Source organism: Ranitomeya variabilis, chromosome 1 (genome assembly GCF_051348905.1).
Source record: "Ranitomeya variabilis isolate aRanVar5 chromosome 1, aRanVar5.hap1, whole genome shotgun sequence".
NCBI classification, from domain to species: Eukaryota; Metazoa; Chordata; class Amphibia; order Anura; family Dendrobatidae; genus Ranitomeya; species Ranitomeya variabilis.
Window position 1 is genome coordinate 325,570,450 of NC_135232.1, and position 19,364 is coordinate 325,589,813.

At 44.5% G+C, this 19,364-nt stretch overlaps 1 protein-coding gene across 4 annotated transcripts in view; it reads right to left on the bottom strand.

Moving 5' to 3' along the window:
* The window catches only part of SALL2 (spalt like transcription factor 2), a 46,313-nt gene that overhangs the window by 7,796 nt on the left and 19,153 nt on the right, over positions 1–19,364 (bottom strand). For 2 of the 4 annotated variants that reach the window (XM_077298481.1, XM_077298497.1), the window contains exon 1: positions 16,270–16,630. The exons of the other annotated variants lie outside the window; for them this stretch is intronic. In XM_077298481.1, coding sequence (XP_077154596.1) covers positions 16,270–16,417 — 148 coding nt within the window. In that variant the 5' untranslated portion in view covers positions 16,418–16,630. Of the gene's footprint in view, positions 1–16,269; positions 16,631–19,364 lie in introns of those variants that run through there. 4 annotated transcript variants of the gene reach the window in all.

Consider the following 19,364-nt stretch of genomic DNA (forward strand, 5'->3'; position numbering starts at 1 on the left):
TTTGCTCCATACTATCCTTGTCCTATTTGTTCTGGAGTATTCCTGATAAGTTATTAATAGCAAAGGAACACATGATATTATGATAGGCCTCCCACATTAGGCTATAATACATTTCTGTATCCCAGTATGGATCAGTAGGGCAGTAGGGTACCCATACAAGTTTATTATGCCATAGCACCTCCCTATGTGCCTTTAATTACACATATTTTAACTCATTAAAGAAGCCATCCCATGAACTTTATTTTTTCTCCATACACCGATGTATATGTGTAGGTAGTGCAGTGTGTGTAAATATACTCACCTGTCGCCATCTTCTACGATATCTACTCCTCTTCTCAGTGATGTCACCGTTCTTCCGATTTACCATCTCGCTCTATGCTCTATGCTCTATGCAGGAGCCGGAAGTCTCTTTAACAATGTAAGTCTATAGAGCCTTGTTCTGACACTATAGCCTTACTTTGTAAAAGCCACTTCTGGGTGACACACAGGAGAGCATGACAATGAGAGTCTGCAGAACAGTGACGTTACTGAGAAGAGTAGCAGAACGGTGCTGGATCCCAGACAGCAATATGGTGGGTCAGTATATTAACACACTCTCTTACTACAATACAAACACATATGGTTAGAGAAAAAAATGCTCATGGGAGGGCCTCTTTAAGTATGGATCTATCAGAGAAAAATCATGGCTTTGCACTTTTGGATACCTGCACGCTACAGGTATATATCCTGAAAAAAGAAACACAATCTCAAATTCAGATACCATAGTCTATGGCAAAGTCCTGGGATTGTCGGCCAGGACTAATGTGGGTATATAACCTATGGAGCTCCCAAACAACATGTAACTACAAAACAATTCAAAATATGAAAAAAGTACACAACTTTAATAGCATTGAAGCGATGGCCGGGGGACCACCACGGTGCAGGAAGACTACTGTACACAAGATGAGGTGCAAACAACAAAGGGTAGATTTATTGGGAGGCAAGGAATGAAGTGGGTGAGGAAGATGCAAACAGGGGTATACAATGGCAAGAGACACTTTACAAGAGTTATGAACTTTATCTTGTCCGTAAAATAGCACGGTGCTACAACTATTACAGCCTCAAAATATGTCTCACAAGCAAATTTAAACAATAAGCAAATAACGATGCTACTCTACATATAACCTCCCTGGCCTTTACTAAGCAGGCCCCACGGCTGCCGTGTACTGACTACTGAAGCCTACACTAGGCCCTAACAGGTGCACCAAACAGGAACAGACTCACGGTGATGTTGGGGACTCAGGTCCAGTCCCAGGGGGGCCCCCAGCAGTCTAATATGGCGGTGCGCACGGCTTTCTGTCAGCTCTGTGAAACGTGGTCTTCTCCTTGCTTCTAGGTCCTAGGGATGCTCCTGGAAACTGTAAGTCCCTTTCTCAGTAACTTTGTGGCTTCACAAACCAGCCACCTTTGCTGTACCCGGAAAAGTCTTGCAAATTTCACAAGTACACTGCGTCCCAGGCTGTGGGACCTTTCTTGTAGCAAACAGCACACAGTTCTCTCTGTCGCAGCTTCAGCTCACACACAGTTCAGGCTCAACTCCTCCCCTTATTCTAGGGGAGTTCATCTTCACAGTCTATAGCAGGGGGGAAGCAGAACATTCCATCACACCAAACAAGGGGGTGCTGCCTCTTAAAGTGGCAGCGTGTTACTGTCCATAACAGCACCACCCTCTTACATGCCTCCCTTCTTAATGATGGTCGTCCTCGGCCATCACAGCATCAAGGTCAAAGCGCTATGAAGGAACGTGCAATGCGGAAACAGCACCTATAGAGGAGGCAACAAAGTTGGAAAAACAGACAGAGCACACTGTTCTACATATCGGACTGGTGGAACCCCTGAATTAGACCTCTGGGATCTCCGGAGCTCTTGGCTATCAGGCAAGGCTTGACTATCTTCCAGAGGAACACTTGCTGCAGGAGTCATCGTGGGCTCTTGTCTGGTCTCGTTCTCGCGTGGCGGTACTCGTACATCCATGGGATTACCGTCTCTGTGCAGCTGAGGACCCCCTACATCAGGGACGGTCCACCACTCGACATCGATTTCACCATCAGGCATGACCGATTCGGAAAGTGGAGTAGCGCCTTCAGGCGATAATGGCGTAGAACAGATCCCAGACTGGCAGGGCCTCAGCATATTTCTGTGAAGTACTCTAGGGGCGGACACCCCACTCTCAATTTGCACCTTGTAGACAGGGCCGTTAGCATACACTCGCTCGATTACTCTATAAGGCTGTACTTCCCATCTCTCACTTAGTTTTCCCTTGGGGCGCTTCTCTCTGACTAACACTCGGTCTCCGGGTTGGAGTGGTAACTCTTGAGTTGGTTTACGGCCTGTATGCTCTTTTTCTTGCAGCTGCTGACCCGCCAACCGCCATATCGTTTGTAGTCATTGCCGATGCTCTTTCACCCATGAGGTGACCGTTCGCTCCATCAGCACCTCTGGCTGTTCCAAATTCACCTCAATGATCTCCCGTCCAGCTCTTCCAAACAGCAGTAGATAGGGGGTATAACCCGTGGTGGAGTGGACCCGATTGTTGTAGGTCCAGACCAACTCTGGCAGGTAGTCTGGCCAACACGCCTTCTTATCCTCCTCCAACGTTCTCAGCATTTGAAGTAAGGCTCGGTTGAAGCGTTCACATGCTCCGTTGCCTTGAGGATGGTAAGGGGTGGTACGGGACCGCTCGATGCCATACATACGATACAGTTCTTCCATCACCTTGCCTTGGAAACAAGTGCCTTGGTCGGAGTGGATGCGCTTTGGGCACCCATACACCCGGATGAAGTCTTGACAGATGGCTCGAGCCGACTCTGCAGTCTGATCTATAGTTGGGGTAACTACTGCGAACTTGGAGAAATGATCAGTACTGTAGCCCCCGGGCCGAGTGTCCCACGAGGAGAGTCGATCATCAAGACGTCTAGTGGTTCCTTAGTTTGTATGGTCTGGATGGGTGCTCTCTGTTCGGTACTCTTAATGAGGTCGCATACTCGACATTGCCAGCAAACCTCTTCCACCACAGACTCCAACCGGGGGCAATACACATATCGCTGTAACCATTGGTAGGTCTTTGTGGGCCCGAAGTGAGCTCCAAATTCGTGGGCTTCTCTAGCTACTTCTTGAGCCATTCTTCCTGGGATGACCACCTGCCACCTTACTTCCATATCTTTTGGCTGTTGTCTCTTGCGATATAACACTGATTCTTGCACTTCCAGTCTATCCCACTGGTGTAAGATACTCTTCATTTCAGCGTCCAGATCATCTCTCTCTTGTTTGCCAGGCTTCCGCTTCTGAGTTACCCACCATTTCATCTGTCTCAGCCCTTCATCTTCATCCTGAACATGTCCCCATTCCTCATTGGTTCTCCCCAGGGACCGGGGTAGTGCGCAGGCCTCCCTTCTTGACTGGGCCGCAACCACTGGGGGCTTGAAGTTATGAAAATCTGGGGTCTCCTACTCTTCAAGTTGTTCATCGAGATCCCCTGCTGGAGTCTCCACAGTCACTCTTGACAGCCCGTCAGCATTTGCGTTTTCGGTAGCAGAGCGATAACGGATGGTAAAGTCAAACTTGGCTAGGCGAGCCACCCATCGTTGTTCTAAGGCCCCCAATTTAGCATTCTCAAGGTGGGCCAGGGGATTATTGTCTGTTCGAACTTGAATCTTGGTCCCTGCCAGGAAGCCCACAAACTTCTCTGTCATGGCCCACACCAGGGCCAGGAGCTCTAACCGGAAGGAGCTATAATTGTGAGGGTTTCTTTCGCTGTCTCGCAAGGACCTGCTGGCATACCCGATGACTCTCTCATGTCCATCCTGTATCTGAGAAAGTATGGCACCGAGTCCATGAAGGCTACCGTCTGTGTACAACAAGAATGGTTGATCGAAATCTGCATAGGCCAAAATCGGGGCTGAAGTAAGGGCATTCTTTATAGCCTGGAAGGCCTCGTCTTGTCTCTGGGCCCAAGGGATGTACTGGGTCTTTGGCACTCCGGCGGTCCCCCTCAGCAGCTCATTCAGGGGACCCGCCACCTTAGCGAAGTCTTTGACAAACCGGCGGTAGTACCCGGCAAGCCCCAGAAAGGCCTGAAGTTCTCTCACCGTGCGAGGGACTGGCCACATCTGGATAGCAGCCACTTTTTCTGGTGAGGGTAGAACTCCATCTTGTGACACTATGTGGCCCAGGTACTCGATCTCTCTCTTGAAGAGGTGGCACTTCTTTGGCTTCACCTTCAGGTTATGAGCCCGCAGTCTTCCGAGAACCTGTCCAAGCCGGGCAAGGTGTTCTTCGAACAAGGCCGAAAGCACAATGATGTCATCCAGATAGATCAGGGTAGCCTCAAAATTTAAGTCTCCCAAACACTTTTCCATCAGCCGTTGAAACGTGCCTGGAGCACTGGAGAGCCCGAAGGGCATCCGGTTAAACTCAAACAGTCCCATAGGGAGGATGAGGGTGGTTTTTTTCTCTGTCTTTCTCTGCCACGGCTACTTGCCAGTAGCCGCTTGCTAGGTCCAGGGTGGAGAAGTACTTGGCTTTCCCCAACGCTGTCAAGGATTCCTCGATGCGGGGCAACGGATACGAGTCTCGAACAGTGCAGGCATTGAGTTTCCTGTAGTCTACACAGAACCGGATGGTCCCATCCTTTTTCTTGACTAACACCACCGGGGCGCCCCAAGGGCTCTGACTACTCTGCACCACTCCTGAATCCAGCATCTGCCTCAGTAATGTTTTCACCTCTTGATACATCTTGGGCGGGATCTGCCGGTATCGTTCTCAAATTGGACGAGCTTCTCCGGTCGGTATCTCGTGCGTGATTGCTTCAGTACAGCGGAAATCCTCGGCATGACGGGCGAATGCGGCCTGATGTTCCCACAGCATAGCTTCTATTGCTTGCACATGCTCAGGGCCCAGAGCCTTCACATCCACTTCTATTTGATTAAGGATGACCCGTCCACTCCACTCCGGGGATGGCGTCTCTTCGGCCCCCACAGCAACTGCTAGGGTCCACCCCGCACCTTCTTTCGGCGATAAAGACATCTCCTTCTGACTCACCACTTCGCCCTTATGTAGGTACACCAGGGCCAGATCTGTCCCTCGTGGCAAGGTGACCTCCCCGGGGCCCACATTCAAGGCTCTTATGGGGACATGTCCTCGCTGGACCACAGCTATTGTACAAGCTATCATGACTTCTTGGTCCACTCCTCCGCTGTCATGCGGGTACTGGGTAGACTACAGCTGATTACCCGGACCCCTGCAATATCCCTCAGACTAGGGAAAACCCTGTCTGTCCCTCTCCCAGAATTTACACTGATGTTGTGCTTGTCTGGGCCACCAGGCCTGACCCTGACTCCTGTTTCAGTCCTATGCTGAAACCTCCACCCGCCACCCAGTGATTAGACCACACACCAACCCCTACAGAAAGCACAGACAGGGAAAACTAAAAACGCACCACGCCGCAGACAAACAGGAAAACACTAAAATGTGCACAGGGCAAAACAAATACAAATATAGGAAGGAGAAATATGACAAAGGATAATACACCACCAGATACGATATTTCTTCTCCTAGACCACCACTCCAGACCGAGATCACCAGGCACAAGACACAAGCTATAATCGGCGACGCCCAAAGTCCAGAATGACTATTTAAAGGCCACGGGCGTGACCCAGCCTCCAACCCGATTACCAGCTAGATTAACCCCGGACAACCAGGATAAAGTCTAGCCGGCGCCACAGAACGTATAGTGGACGAATGTGGAATTACCGCTGTCTGTCGGACGCCCTAGTGTGAATAGCGTCCTACATGACATCCGCCTACCACAGGCTGAAAAATCACTTCCAACCCGTCAAGGTTGCGATGCGTCCCCACTGGAAGGTATACTATAGTTTCTCGCTCGGGAGGCAGGATTACAGGTTCTTTACCAGGAGCCCTGATGACCCCTACCATCTGATAGGGTGGCACACTCTTCTGCATCCCACAGACGCAGATCAGTCGTGAAGAGCTTCTTGAGTAGGCTTATGTGTAGTAGCCTTCCAATATCCAGGTCCCCGTTTGGTAAACAATCTGATCGAGTTCACGTAGGATATTCATTCATTATGATATGGAGGGGCCTCTCTCCTCGCCTCCCCCGCAGAGTGCCGCACTCCTGGGGGGGTTGGTAGTTTAACGGCGGCTTCCGCTGGCCTTGAGTATAGTTCCGACAGTCTCTAGCAAGGTGCCCCCGTCCTCCACATTCCCAGCATTGGATGACTTCTCCTCGCCGAGGGGCACCTCGAGCCTGTCCTCGTGCCTCCGATGCCCGACGGTAGGGGGCTTGTTCCCACTGATCCCTTGTCGGTCGGGCTGAAGAATGGTTGCATGAGTATGGTGGGTCAGGCTCTTGTAGTTCCCCCACTCTTCGCTCTATCTGGGTCAGTTTCTCTTGCACGTTAACAAGGGACCGCTTCAAGTCTTGCACTACCTGGACCAGCACCTCTTGATGGTTTGGGTCCCCTCTGGAATTGGCACCCTGGACACGCATCACCCCAGATGTATAGCTCTCTTCTTTACTTAGGGCCACTGTTTCCGCCAGGATTTGATGAAATGTAAGGGCCGGATCTGCCCGGACCCGTTCTGACAGTGCTCGCCTCAAGGATGTGCTGTGCAGTCCCAGAATGAATTGCTCCCGGAGTATCCGGTCTTTAGAGCCCATTCCGCCAAATCCATCCGCCTCCTTTCTCTGCACCTCCGCTAACACTTCTTGCAGTGCTGTTGCATACTGAGAAATTCCTTCTTCCCGCTGCAGCCTAGAGAAAAATTTGGTGCGAAGGTGTCCCGCGCTAGCAGTCTCGCCGTAGATCTCTTCCAGGAACTTCACTAGCTCCTTCAGGGTACTGCGGGTGAGTTCTGGTTGTAGGCAGACATTTCTGCGGGCTTCTCCCTCTAGGGCAGTTAAAGCGATGTCCGCTTCAAGGTCTGGGCTGATGTTATAAATCTTCAGGGTGCTTTGCAGCCGGGACACCCAGTCTGACAGTGGCATATTCTTGCCGTCAAACTTTGGTAGCACACTAAATATGGTGCCAATAGGGAGTGTCCTTGCAGGGGTTCCACCAATGCCCACAGCATCCCCATTAATGTTAGCATTCCCACCATTGCTGTCTGCTGCGTCCATCTTGGTGACAGAACCCTGCTCGCAGCGCCACTTGAAGCGATGGCCGGGGGACCACCACGGTGCAGGAAGACTACTGTACACAAGATGCGGTGCAAACAACAAAGGGTAGATTTATTGGGAGGCAAGGAATGAAGTGGGTGAGGAAGATGCAAACAGGGGTACACAATGGCAAGAGACACTTTACAAGAGTTATGAACTTTATCTTGTCCATAAAATAGCACAGTGCTCCAACTATTACAGCCTTAAAATATGTCTCACAAGCAAATTTAAACAATAAGCAAATAACGATGCTACTCTACATATAACCTCCCTGGCCTTTACTAAGCAGGCCCCATGGCTGCCGTGTACTGACTACTGAAGCCTACACTAGGCCCTAACAGGTTCACCAAACAGGAACAGACTCACGGTGATGTTGGGGACTCAGGTCCAGTCCCAGGGGGGCCCCCAGCAGTCTAATATGGCGGTGTGCACGGCTTTCTGTCAGCTCTGTGAAACGTGGTTTTCTCCTTGCTTCTGAGTCCTAGGGATGCTCCTGGAAACTGTAAGTCCCTTTCTCAGTAACTTTGTGGCTTCACAAACTAGCACAGAACAGCCACCTTTGCTGTACCCGGAAAAGTCTTGCAAATTTCACAAGTACACTGCGTCCCAGGCTGTGGGACCTTTCTTGTAGCAAACAGCACACAGTTCACTCTGTCGCAGCTTCAGCTCACACACACAGTTCAGGCTCAACTCCTCCCCTTATTCTAGGGGAGTTCATCTTCACAGTCTATAGCAGGGGGGAAGCAGAACATTCCATCACACCAAACAAGGGGGTGCTGCCTCTTAAAGTGGCTGTTACTGTGCATAACAGCACCACCCTCTTACAGCATAATACATCAAAAAAGACAATCAATTAAACACATAGAAAAAAACAGAGCTATTTGAATTCGGCCAAGGTACACCAGTAAAACAATGGTGTTAGGACATGTAGAGAAGTAATTCTTGTATTCCAACACAATGCTAATTACCCCTAGCAAAAAGTTAGTACATATAAAGAAACTTTCTGTGTAATGTTCAGGGGAATAGCATATCACTACTGCTGTATAGATAAATTGTAGTCTAAATTAATCAAAATGTATCTGGTCAATGATCACTCATTACCAAAGAAATATCCATGTATCAGAGGGGTTATTGTTAGCATCTAGTACATCGTAACCATGTCAATGTCCATGAGTGCAAGCACGCGAGGAAGCGGAAGCGAAACGCGCGTAATTTTATATATCCTGGTCCTGTACAATACCGTGCAGAGGATCAAAAGTAAAGTGATGAGTTAAAGGGGTTGTCCAGCACGGCTTCATTGCTGGAGCAATAAATGAGAAGCAAGACTTCATCGCTGTAACAGTAAGTAAGGACTGAAGGGGGACTAAATAGTGACAGAATGGGAGCAGAGGGGAATCAATGAGTGAGTATGCCTTTTTTAATATTTGAAATACCATTTTAGGAAATGTTTCCATAAAAAGTTGGAGAATGCATATACAGTGGGGCTTTTTCTGTCTATCAGAATTTTAGGTAACTTTTAGAACATTAATTTCAGTGGGGAACAGTATAGCATCTACAGTATATGTTATGTTAGGCCATGACTACACAATGCAGTTTTGCTAATTTTCATATATTTATTTATTTTTTAGCTAGAAAATTTGGATTCTTATCCATTCCTAAATATAACAAAGAAAACCCAACTCATTAAAAAAATGCTCCAAATCTGCATTATGAAGCACATTGTGACTTTTCTGCCAGGATGAGCCTCCTCCTCATTATGTTATTAAATCCTCTGACCAATGTGATGACATCATATGCAATGTATTGTTCGCAGACCATTTACTGCTGCTTGGCACACCACACAATTGTACAATGATTGACAGGAAAGCATTGAAGAAAAACTGTGTGAACCAAAAATCTCAGTGTGAACCAGAAGTCAGAAATTCCCAGCTGATGCCACCTGCGAATTATGGACGACAGCACCAGCTAATTAGAACAAATCACTGATTTCACTGTAATTAGCAAAATATTGTGCCCAATACCAAGTTTTGATGCTGGATTTTAGCAGAATTGTGCTCTTAGATTGATGTAGTTGTATGCACCCTCTAGTCATTCATCTCTTCACTTGTTAAATATTAGCTTGTTAAATATCAAAAGGGAAGTTTGACATCGCAATTTGTGCTGACCCTTCAGCAAGAGTGGGTCCCCTGTCTACCCCTTCCTCATGACTTATATATAGCATGCTCGTCTAGATGTACATAGACTAGCTCAAGCCCACTGGGCTTTGGCATCGTCTCAATCTAAGTAGTAGGATACTGAGGCCATGTTCGGGCATTGTGTTTCCATTTTTCCAAAAATGTGGTAAAAAATCAGCCTATTATCTATGTTTTTGAAAAATTGCAGCAAAATAAATGTATAAGGCATAATGTGAACACTGCCTGAGGAAGAAGCCAGACCATTCATTTGTATGGATGCTTTTGACACTGGTTTTTGAACTAAAGATAAAAGTGAATATGAAAAGAGATAAAAATGTAAAAAAAAGTCTCATAAGTCTCATTTTTTTTTTGTATCTACTACTATGTTTAGCTCAAAACCTGGATATATTACTCCACATCTCACCTCAAGTAAAATGTAACACACAAGATAAAAATAATCCAGAGCAGCTAATTTCAGAAGGATCGGCCAACCACGTGATGTTTATGGAGGCCTTTTTAATATACGGTAATCACTTTAATTGATTTATAAAAATTATGCACAGGAGAGAAGAATCAGGTACTTGAGCTGCTGATCTTTTTGATCAATGGGCAGATAAGCTACTACCAGAGGAGGAGTCTGGCAGCAGCTCTCATGGAGAACACGTATGGAAGAGTCAGGAGAGATAGCTGCCACCTTAACTAATGTACCGGTTCCTTAATGGAAACCTGTCACCTGGTTCATGATGCCCAAACCGCCAGCAGCGTGAATCAGAGTCTGGGTGCATGATTGTAGCCAGATGTGTTTTTTAAAAGAAAATAAGCACCACTTTGGCGGGTTTTTTTTATTTCAATGCTGGAGTAGTGCCACTGATGTAAGTTCCCTGACCCTAGTATTATACTCATCAGCCAAAGTCTTCAGTTCTTCCTGGTGCTGCTCCAGTCCTGATCCGCCATATTGTGACCTTAACCTCTGACTGACCGGAAGTCAGCAGTAGCGCTCAAAAGCTCTCAGTGCAAGTCTATGGGATCCTCCTTCTGGCTCTCATAGACTTATATTGAGTTGTGATTTCTGCATCGCCCAGCAAACACTGGAGCAATCCGGCAGGTCACAATCTGCATAAGACCGACTGAAGTAGCGCTGATAAAGGATGAAGACGGAGGCTGGTAAGTATAATACTAGAGAGAGAGCTTACATTAGTGGCACCACTCCAGTGTTAAAAAGAAAAAAAATGCTGGAGTGGTGCTTTAAAGATTCATAGCCATAGACAAGACTAGTCTGGCTCCACCCCTGGCTAAATTTTCCCAGCACTGCTATAAATGATTTACAATTCTCTCGCTATAGGAGAGCCCTGTCAATCACTTGCAGCAACACTAGGACAAGGGCCATAGCCAGACACAAGTCTTGTCCGGCTCTGCCACAGGTCGGCTCTTCTCAGTGCTGCTATAAGTCATTTACAATTGTCTCACTATGGAAGAGTCCTACCAATCAACTGCAGTGACATTAGGAGAAGCAGGGACAATGCCATAGCCAGTCACAAGCTCGTCCGGCTCTGCTACAGATAGGCTCTTCCCAGTGCTGATATCGGTAATTTACTGGTCTATCACTCAGGAAGAGACATGTTAATCATTCTGTTCAACTGAACTAGGATAGAAGGGGGAAAACTGACCCTCCACTGAGACTAGGCTTATACTCTACGATGGAGTGGGCGACCCATTCCTTGCGAATAGACCCACCGACGATCCTAGTTTAATCTCAAGCGAAGACCTATAGATAGGGGGAAGGAGGTCCCTAAAAGATCTAAGGACTGGGTATAAAAACAGATCACCTCCTAATAGAAAATACAGAGAACGCTGCAGAAACCAAACGAAAACAGAAACTAAGGCTAGCAGAACTGGGGGTCCCAGAACTGAACAATATCAAACACAGAAAGCTATCAAAACTCCTAGCCAGAACTCTAGCGGATTAACACTGTTGTCCAGCAAGGACTGGGAGGCAGGTGCTGGGTAATAAAGGGTGATACAATCACCTGACCTAAGACAACCCAGGGGAAAAAGACCAGCAGCCAGAAACCACAACAAGATGGCGGATGATCAAAAACAAAACAGATTCTAAGACATTCGCAGCAGCACTGTGAGAAGTCAAGTGTGGTCTTGCAGTGCCCCAGGCTGGCTTTTCCTAGCTCTGCTATATATTCCACTGTGGGGCGCAGACGTATCCCGCACTACTTTTGTGTCCCACATGTTGTGACATGACTCGCGGCACGTCATCTTCGGTTGTGGTAGCTCCTGGCTTGCGTTCCAATGTGGAACGTAGGTTCATCTCGCGTTATTTCTGTGTCTCACATGTTGTGATACTATTTGCAGCACGTCACTTCCTGTTTTGGTCCCGGTTATCTTTGGCGTGCATTTAATTGTGGAACGTAGTTCCTTTACTATTTACATCATTTGTATGCTATGGATTGATCTAAATGATCTTAATACGGGACTTTATATGTTTTGGTTTGATATTTTCGTTTTACTGATCACATGGGTTGTTATGCATTTACTGATTGGTTGCGGTCACGTATAAAAGATCCTCATTTTCACCTTCTCTTCACTCCTTGAAAAAGCAATGGTGGTGAAACGTATGTTGGAGTTGGAGTCCTTGGGAACTACAGATCATCTCTACACTGGTACCAGTATTTTCTTAGAGACTTTCCATGCACTTTATTCAGTCTTTTTAGATCGTTCATGATATACTTTTGCACCTATGGGTCTGTCCCTTTGGAGGTTATTTTCCAGCATGCATATTTGATCTGTACCCTACATGATGTATTTTTGCACTATGATATTTATTGTGAATTATTTTGTCAGTTTCTCCTTTTTTATAAATTATACTTAATAAACTATTTGAACAATGTTTCTTGATGTTTTAGTTTAATGTTCACATGTGGGAGGTTTTGAGATTGTTTAGTGGACATTATGTATTAGGGTGAGCTGTTCTCAATGAGTTGTGTCTTAGATAATTTACAGGTCTCACACTCAGGAAGAGATATGTCAGTCACCTGCAGCAGCACTGGGAGATTCCAGCCAAGGATTATAGCTGGAGATGAGACTAGATATACAGTTGTAGAATACGAGTAACTAGCACACTCCAAAGAATTGTGATGCAAAGTGGGGGGGTGTAATTAACATATAGTAGTCACATACAGTGGTCACAAACGTTTCGCAAGTAAGGTGGATACCGCGTAACGTCCATTCCTCCCCTCCTCTTAAGTTGACGGTTTCGCTGCCCATTTCGGCGCTCATATATCTCCTAGCTCATTTTAAGTAGATGCAAATTAATTATCCACTACCAGGGGTTTTACCAGGTGTGTGACTACAATTAGCACACTGATGAAGGTCAAGTACAGACCGAAACGTTTGTGACCACTGTATGTGACTACTATATGTTAATAAACCCCCCCACTTTGCATCACAATTCTTTGGAGTGTGCTAGTTACTCGTATTCTATATATCAAGGTTTGGGAACCTATAACTGTGCACCTCCCCTCACGGGCTGTGCTGAACATTTTCTATACTAGATATACAGTTGTGTGAAAGTGTTTTCCCCCTTCCTGATTTCCTATTCTTTTGCATGTTTGTCACACTTAAATGTTTCAGATCACCAAACAAATTAAAATATTAGCCAAAGATAACACAAGTAAACACAAAATACAATTTTCAAATGAAGGTCTTTATTATTAAGGGAAAATGAAATCCAAACCTACAGGGCCCTGTGTGAAAAAGTGAATGCCTCCTAAACCTAATAACTGGTTGGGCCAGCCTTAGCAGAAACAACTGTAATTAAGTGTTTGCGATAACTGGCAATGAGTCTTTTACAATGCTCTGGACGATATTTGGCCCACTTATCTTTGCAGAATTGTTGTATTTCAGCCACATTAGAGGGTTTCCGAGCATGAACTGCCTTTTTAAGGTCATGTCACAGCGTCTCAATCGGATTAAGGTCAGGACTTTGACTAGGCCACTCCAAAGTCTTAATTTTGTTTTTCTTAAGCCATTCAGAAGCTTGAGATAACGAACAGATGGCAGGACACTATCCTTCAGGATTTTTTGGCAGATAGCAGAATTCATGGTTCCATTTACCACAGCAAGTCTGCCAGGTCCTGAAGCAGCAAATCAGCCCCAGACCATCACACTACCACCACAATATTTTACTGTTGGTATGATGTTCCTTTTCTGAAATCCCGTGTTACTTCAATGCCAGATGTAATGGGACATACACCTTCCAAAAACTTCAGCTTTTGTCTCGTCAGTCCACAGAGTATTCTCCCAAAAGTCTTGGGGATCATTAAGATGTTTTCTGGCAAAACTGAGACGAGCCTTTATGTTCTTATTGTGCAGCTGTGTTTTTGGAAGTCTGCCATGCAGGCCATTTTGTCTAGCCTCTTATGGTGGAGTAATGAACACTGACAGGCAAGAGAGGCCTGCAGTTTTTTAGGAGTTGTTCTTGGGTCTTTTGTGACATCTTGGATGAGTTGTCGCTGCTGTCTTGGGGTAATTTTGGTCAGCCAGCCACTCATGGGAAGCTTCACCACTGTTCCATATTTTTGCCATTTGTAGATCATGGCTCTCAGTGTGGTTTGCTGGAGTCCCAAAGCTTTAGAAATGGCTTTATAACCTTTTCCAGACTGATAGATATCAATTACTTTGCTTTTCATTTGTTTCAGAATTTCTTTGGATCGCAGCATGATGTCTAGCTTTTGAGAATTTTTGGTCTACTTCACTTTGTCAGGCAGGTCCTATTTAAGTGATTTCTTGATTGAGAACAGATATGGTAGTAATCACGCCTGAGTATGGCTAGGGAATTTGAACTCAGCTTCCCAACTGTGTGATAAACCACAGTTAATTTATGTTTTAAAGGGGAGGGAGGGCAATCACTTTTTCACACAGGGCTCTGTAGGTTTAGATTAATCTTTCCCATAATAATAAAGACATTCATTTAAAAACTGCATTTTTACTTGTGTTATCTTTTACTGTGTTATTATACTTGTGTCTAATATTTTAATTTGTTTGGTGATTCGAAACATTTAAGGGTGAAAAACGTGCAAAAGAATCGGAAATCAGGAAGGGGGCACTTTTTCACACAACTGTATAGAGCATATTATGTCTGAAATGTCAAGAGTGTTCTAGAGAAAAATATTCCTGGCTGCAATTGTGCAGCAGTTGAGCAGCATGAATCAGGTTACAGGCAGAGCTCCACAACAATATGGCATTGTCCTGAGCTACAGTAAAATTTCACCTGAACTTGAATTATTCCCTATGTGAAAAAAAAGTTGTTGGCAAATAGGTGATCATCACCAATTTTTTTTTTGTTCAATCGTCACAAGATTACTTGCTATAAAACATTGCGGTTTCTTTGTGAGTCCCGCTGTGAAAGAATGGTACTTGTATACTGTACGTACATTAAAAAAAACAAAAAATTGAAAACTATGGATGATTTGATGCAATGAAAGAAGTACAATTTGTAAAGCCTTGTGCATGAGCGGTGTTCACAAGTGCCTTCATTTTTGCTATGGCTTTTGTTATCATTTGTAACAGTTGTTTATTCTTTCAACTACAGTAAAATATTCTACTATGGCAAAAAAAAATCACAAACTAATGTCAGAATTCATAGCTCTATTTTTTTTTTTAAATCAAGCCAGTTTCATTAGTTGAGGGATTTTCCAATGAGAGACCTTGATGACATATCCATAAGATGTGACATGAATGTCTGATAGCTGTGGGTTCCACCTCTTCGACTGGCACCTATCTCAGGATGGGGGTCTTCTGATATAAACACATTTACTCAGCTATATTTGGAACTCCCATAGCAATGAATGGAGAGAGCCTACGCATGCTCTGCCATCTCTTCACTTACTGGTGGTCAGAAGCAAGATGGAGTGGGGATTTGGAGGTCCTTCGCTCTGGAGATAGGTGCATGTTCTAGAGGTGAGACTGGCATCTATCTCACATTTATGGCATATCCTTTGGCTATTCCGTAAATATTTCTTGTGCGTTTACCCCTTTAGGGCGACACGGCGACATGACATTCAAATCACAGTGACACATTGCAACTTTACATTTAAAGCATTGTGATGTCCTGTGACACCGAGTCGCGAATATTTTCAATTGTTTTGGATTTTTTTCGCTGGTCGCAAGCGGCTTAGTTGGGTCAGACTTCAATGCAAGTCACATATGACTGCAACATCTCTACAATTCTGCCATTTTTTACAGCAAGATCACAGCTGTAAAACAGTCATTCGACAGCCAATCACAAGCTGGTTTCACAATTTTTTGATGCCGCTCAACATTACTCAGAATTGCTATCGCACGACACGTCCCCATGTAGCTCCAGCCTTAACTTGACTTATTCTTGCTGTATCTGATACAGATAAATATTCCAGCACAATAAACAATTACAATAATTATCTCCTCATGACACCCCAGTCCATCTGCCCTTTCGGGGTATATAGACATCCTACAGAGGGGTCTTCTCTCTATGAGCCAGGATGGAGAGTTGCTCTCTAAGCAGGTACTTAGAATGTCTCATATGAGTGAAAAATCTTTGAGGAGATGACTTCTAGGATATCAATATATATAATAACATATATTTATTGATTTTATATAATAATGGTTGGTCTTTAGAACCAGTAGCACATCCTTAGTCATAGAGGTTGCGCTCCACTTGACCATTCCCCATAATCTCCCTCAGCTTCAATATTTCATATCCTACGGCACAACAACACATTACACGTGATGGATCATGCTATTTTGGAATGGAAAATCGGTATGCAAATCTAGCAATCACTCAATTAGCATAAGGTATAAGTGTAAAAAAATTAGAGAGGTTGTATTCACCTGTCTGATCTTGTTTCCTCCAGGATAAGAAGATAAACCTTGAATGAGATGATCTAACATTATAGTTGCATGGAATTATTACATTTTGCTGGTTGATACAGTCTATGTAAAGGTGAGTTATCTTTCCTTTGTATATATCATATAGCATACAGAATTACTAAGCTAACTGTACGATTCATGTCACGTTACAAGCTGGTCAGGTAAGGCCGCAGCGCCCACCCTTCTAAGATGAGCTGCAGAAGCCCAGTGCGTAGACGCCTGCTCCTGCTTCATTCACCCCCTCCTCTCCTGCTCTTCACCCCCTCCTTCACTCACACTTTTTCTCCTATTCAGATCCTGGGAAAAAGATTTTGCAGCTGGCTGAACTAAGGTTGTGAGTCACAAAAGCCCCCTCTCATCACAGGGACAATGCAAAGAAAGTGTCCCAACCCAATGAGCTGAGAATGGAGCCAACCCCCCTGAATTCCCATCCGAGCTTTGCTGCTGATTCTACAAGCCAGAAAGGCTTTATCTCATCCACACTGTGTGTGGCCTTGCATTAATATTACGTATTTGCGAGATGCCAACATATTCCGCAGTAGCTTGTAAGAGCCAATTAACAAAGGAGTACTGGACACTTTCTAGAAAAGCATGTATATTAGAATGTTCTAAGCCTGCTCATATCCATACCGCTTTATGTTCTAGTGTTCATTGTTAAGGTAATAATTAATAGACCTTCTTAATGTAACAGTAATTCAACTTCAAATCTACTTTCCAGGTTATCTGACTTTGTCCTTTAGAAAAATAACATTTATTAGATTGAATTAGGTCATCCAGTATCAACATATTGGCATTGGCCTCGATCCACCAAAGTGTTCACATCAGAATTCTGACTTAAACACTGAAACTTCACATTGCTCAAAATTGGTGCAACATTTCAAAGCTTTTGGGCCAGTTTTCCTAGAAACTTTATTCATTATGTAATGGAAACACATGCAGTTTTGGGATGTATAATTTTTTCCGCTCATTGCTTACTACTATTATTAGCAGCAACTTTTAATTGTTCACTCCTGGAACCTGAGAATCTGTCTTGGTCATGTAATGATCAAAATGAGGGCCAGTATTTTACAGTTGAAGGCCATGATAACTGTTTCGTAGTAAGCCTTACCCCTGAGTGACCATGACATAACCAGGACAGAGTTAATGAATAAATGTTTCTATTATATCAGAGATTTTGAATTGATGTATACTAGGAAAAGGAAGCATTATTTGCTGGTGCAGACGAGCATGTGTTCTTTCGTGTGAGAGGATCAGGTCAATTATGTGTAAGGAGATTAACATATTGTCCATGTTCCTCTTTGAAGAACAAGTGTGTTGTTGTAATGTGAATATTGATATGCGTTAATGATGTATGTTGTTTAACAGCAGGGAAAGTGAGAGAAAATGGTTGGGACTAACCCAGAGTGGGAGGGGCTAACCTGAAGAGACAGAGACAGCTTCCGTCAGTCAGTTAAAAAGGGCCCAGAGTGCATAGAAAGAGAACCCAAGGTGTGATATGTGAGCAGTGCTGCATGATGTGGGTGCCCCTAATGAGACAGGAGACAGAGACGGAGGATAGCGAGATCCTAGCGGAGGGAAAGAGAAATGACCGAAAGAACAGAGTGATCGATTAGAGACGGGTCCTGAGTCAGGACGCTTAGCAGTACGTCCCAGAGTTTATAAATCATAGAGGTAACGGGCCTAAGCGAGACAGAGTACGTAAGATGAAGAGAGTGCCCCCGGGCGGGAGTTCCAGGGACAGATAAGTACCAGCCATACTGGCAATATAGTTCTCTGGAAGGGGAAGAAGACGCTGAACTGCAGGTTGAGAATAGGACTCGTGCTAACTGGACTGTAGTACTGAGCTGGGCTGTGGTGAAGTAGAGGGGAAAGGTGAAAATAGATGATTAGCAAGTAAAAAAGAAGAAATTGAAACTGTGTGGAGAATGCTGCTTAATGTAACGGAAACGTTCATAAAGTTATTTACCCACTATCTACAGTATATAATCCCCTCCAAGTTAACACTGAGTAAAAAGTTTATTTTTCACTAGTGGTTTCCATATTTGAACTGTCAAACACCTGGTCTTGGCCAACCCAAGTCATTGGTTACATGCGGCCTACAAGGGTGGCCCGGACCAACAGCTTAAGTCCACACACTCAGCCAGGACTTCCACCTTCATGTAAAGTGCTGGGGCACAAGAGACGAGTACCTCGCCCACATGACTACCACCCCATGCCACATTACATATGCAAATCACACTCTGATCAAACTCTGATCAGAGCATAAACATTGTGTGATCCAATTCTTTCGGATGAGGAGAATATTGAGAAAAAAATGTCTCCATCTTCTTCATTCTGTCGGTCTGTGGAAATCATACTGCACTCAGATGTCATCCGAGTTCAGCTAAATGTTTTCCACACACTCACTGACTTGCATGGCTGACGGCGATACAAATTTTGAATCAAACTTGAGCATGCAGTGGCCCTATAGCATAACACTGTCCCAGGTGCAATCCGATGTTCTGCACCTGCCCTTATGTGAATTAATTTATCCTTCCAGTTCTTTTTAATCTCTTTATTAATGACCTTGTTGGTGGAATTGAGAGTAAAGTTTCAGTCTTTTCTGATGACAGCAAACTGTGTAGGATATTAAAAACTGACCTTGATAGTAAAATATTATAAAATTAACTGGATAAGATGACTGAATGGGCAAACACTTGGCAAATGAGGTTTAACCCTTTAGTGACAGAGCCAATTTGGCACTTAATGACCAAGCCAATTTTTACAATTCTGACCACTGTCACATTTTGAGGTTATAACTCTGGAATGCTTTAACGGATCACGCTGATTTTTATCCCGCTGAGTTTTTTTCATGACATATAGTACTCCATGTTAGTGGTAACATTTATTCGATATGACTTGCGTTTATTTATGAAAAAAAACAGAAATACGGCAAAAATTTTGAACATTTTGCAATTTTCAAACTTTGAATTTTTATGCCCTTAAATCAGAGAGTGGTGTCACAAAAAATACTTAATAAATGACTTTTCCCACATGTCTACTTTAAATCAGCACAG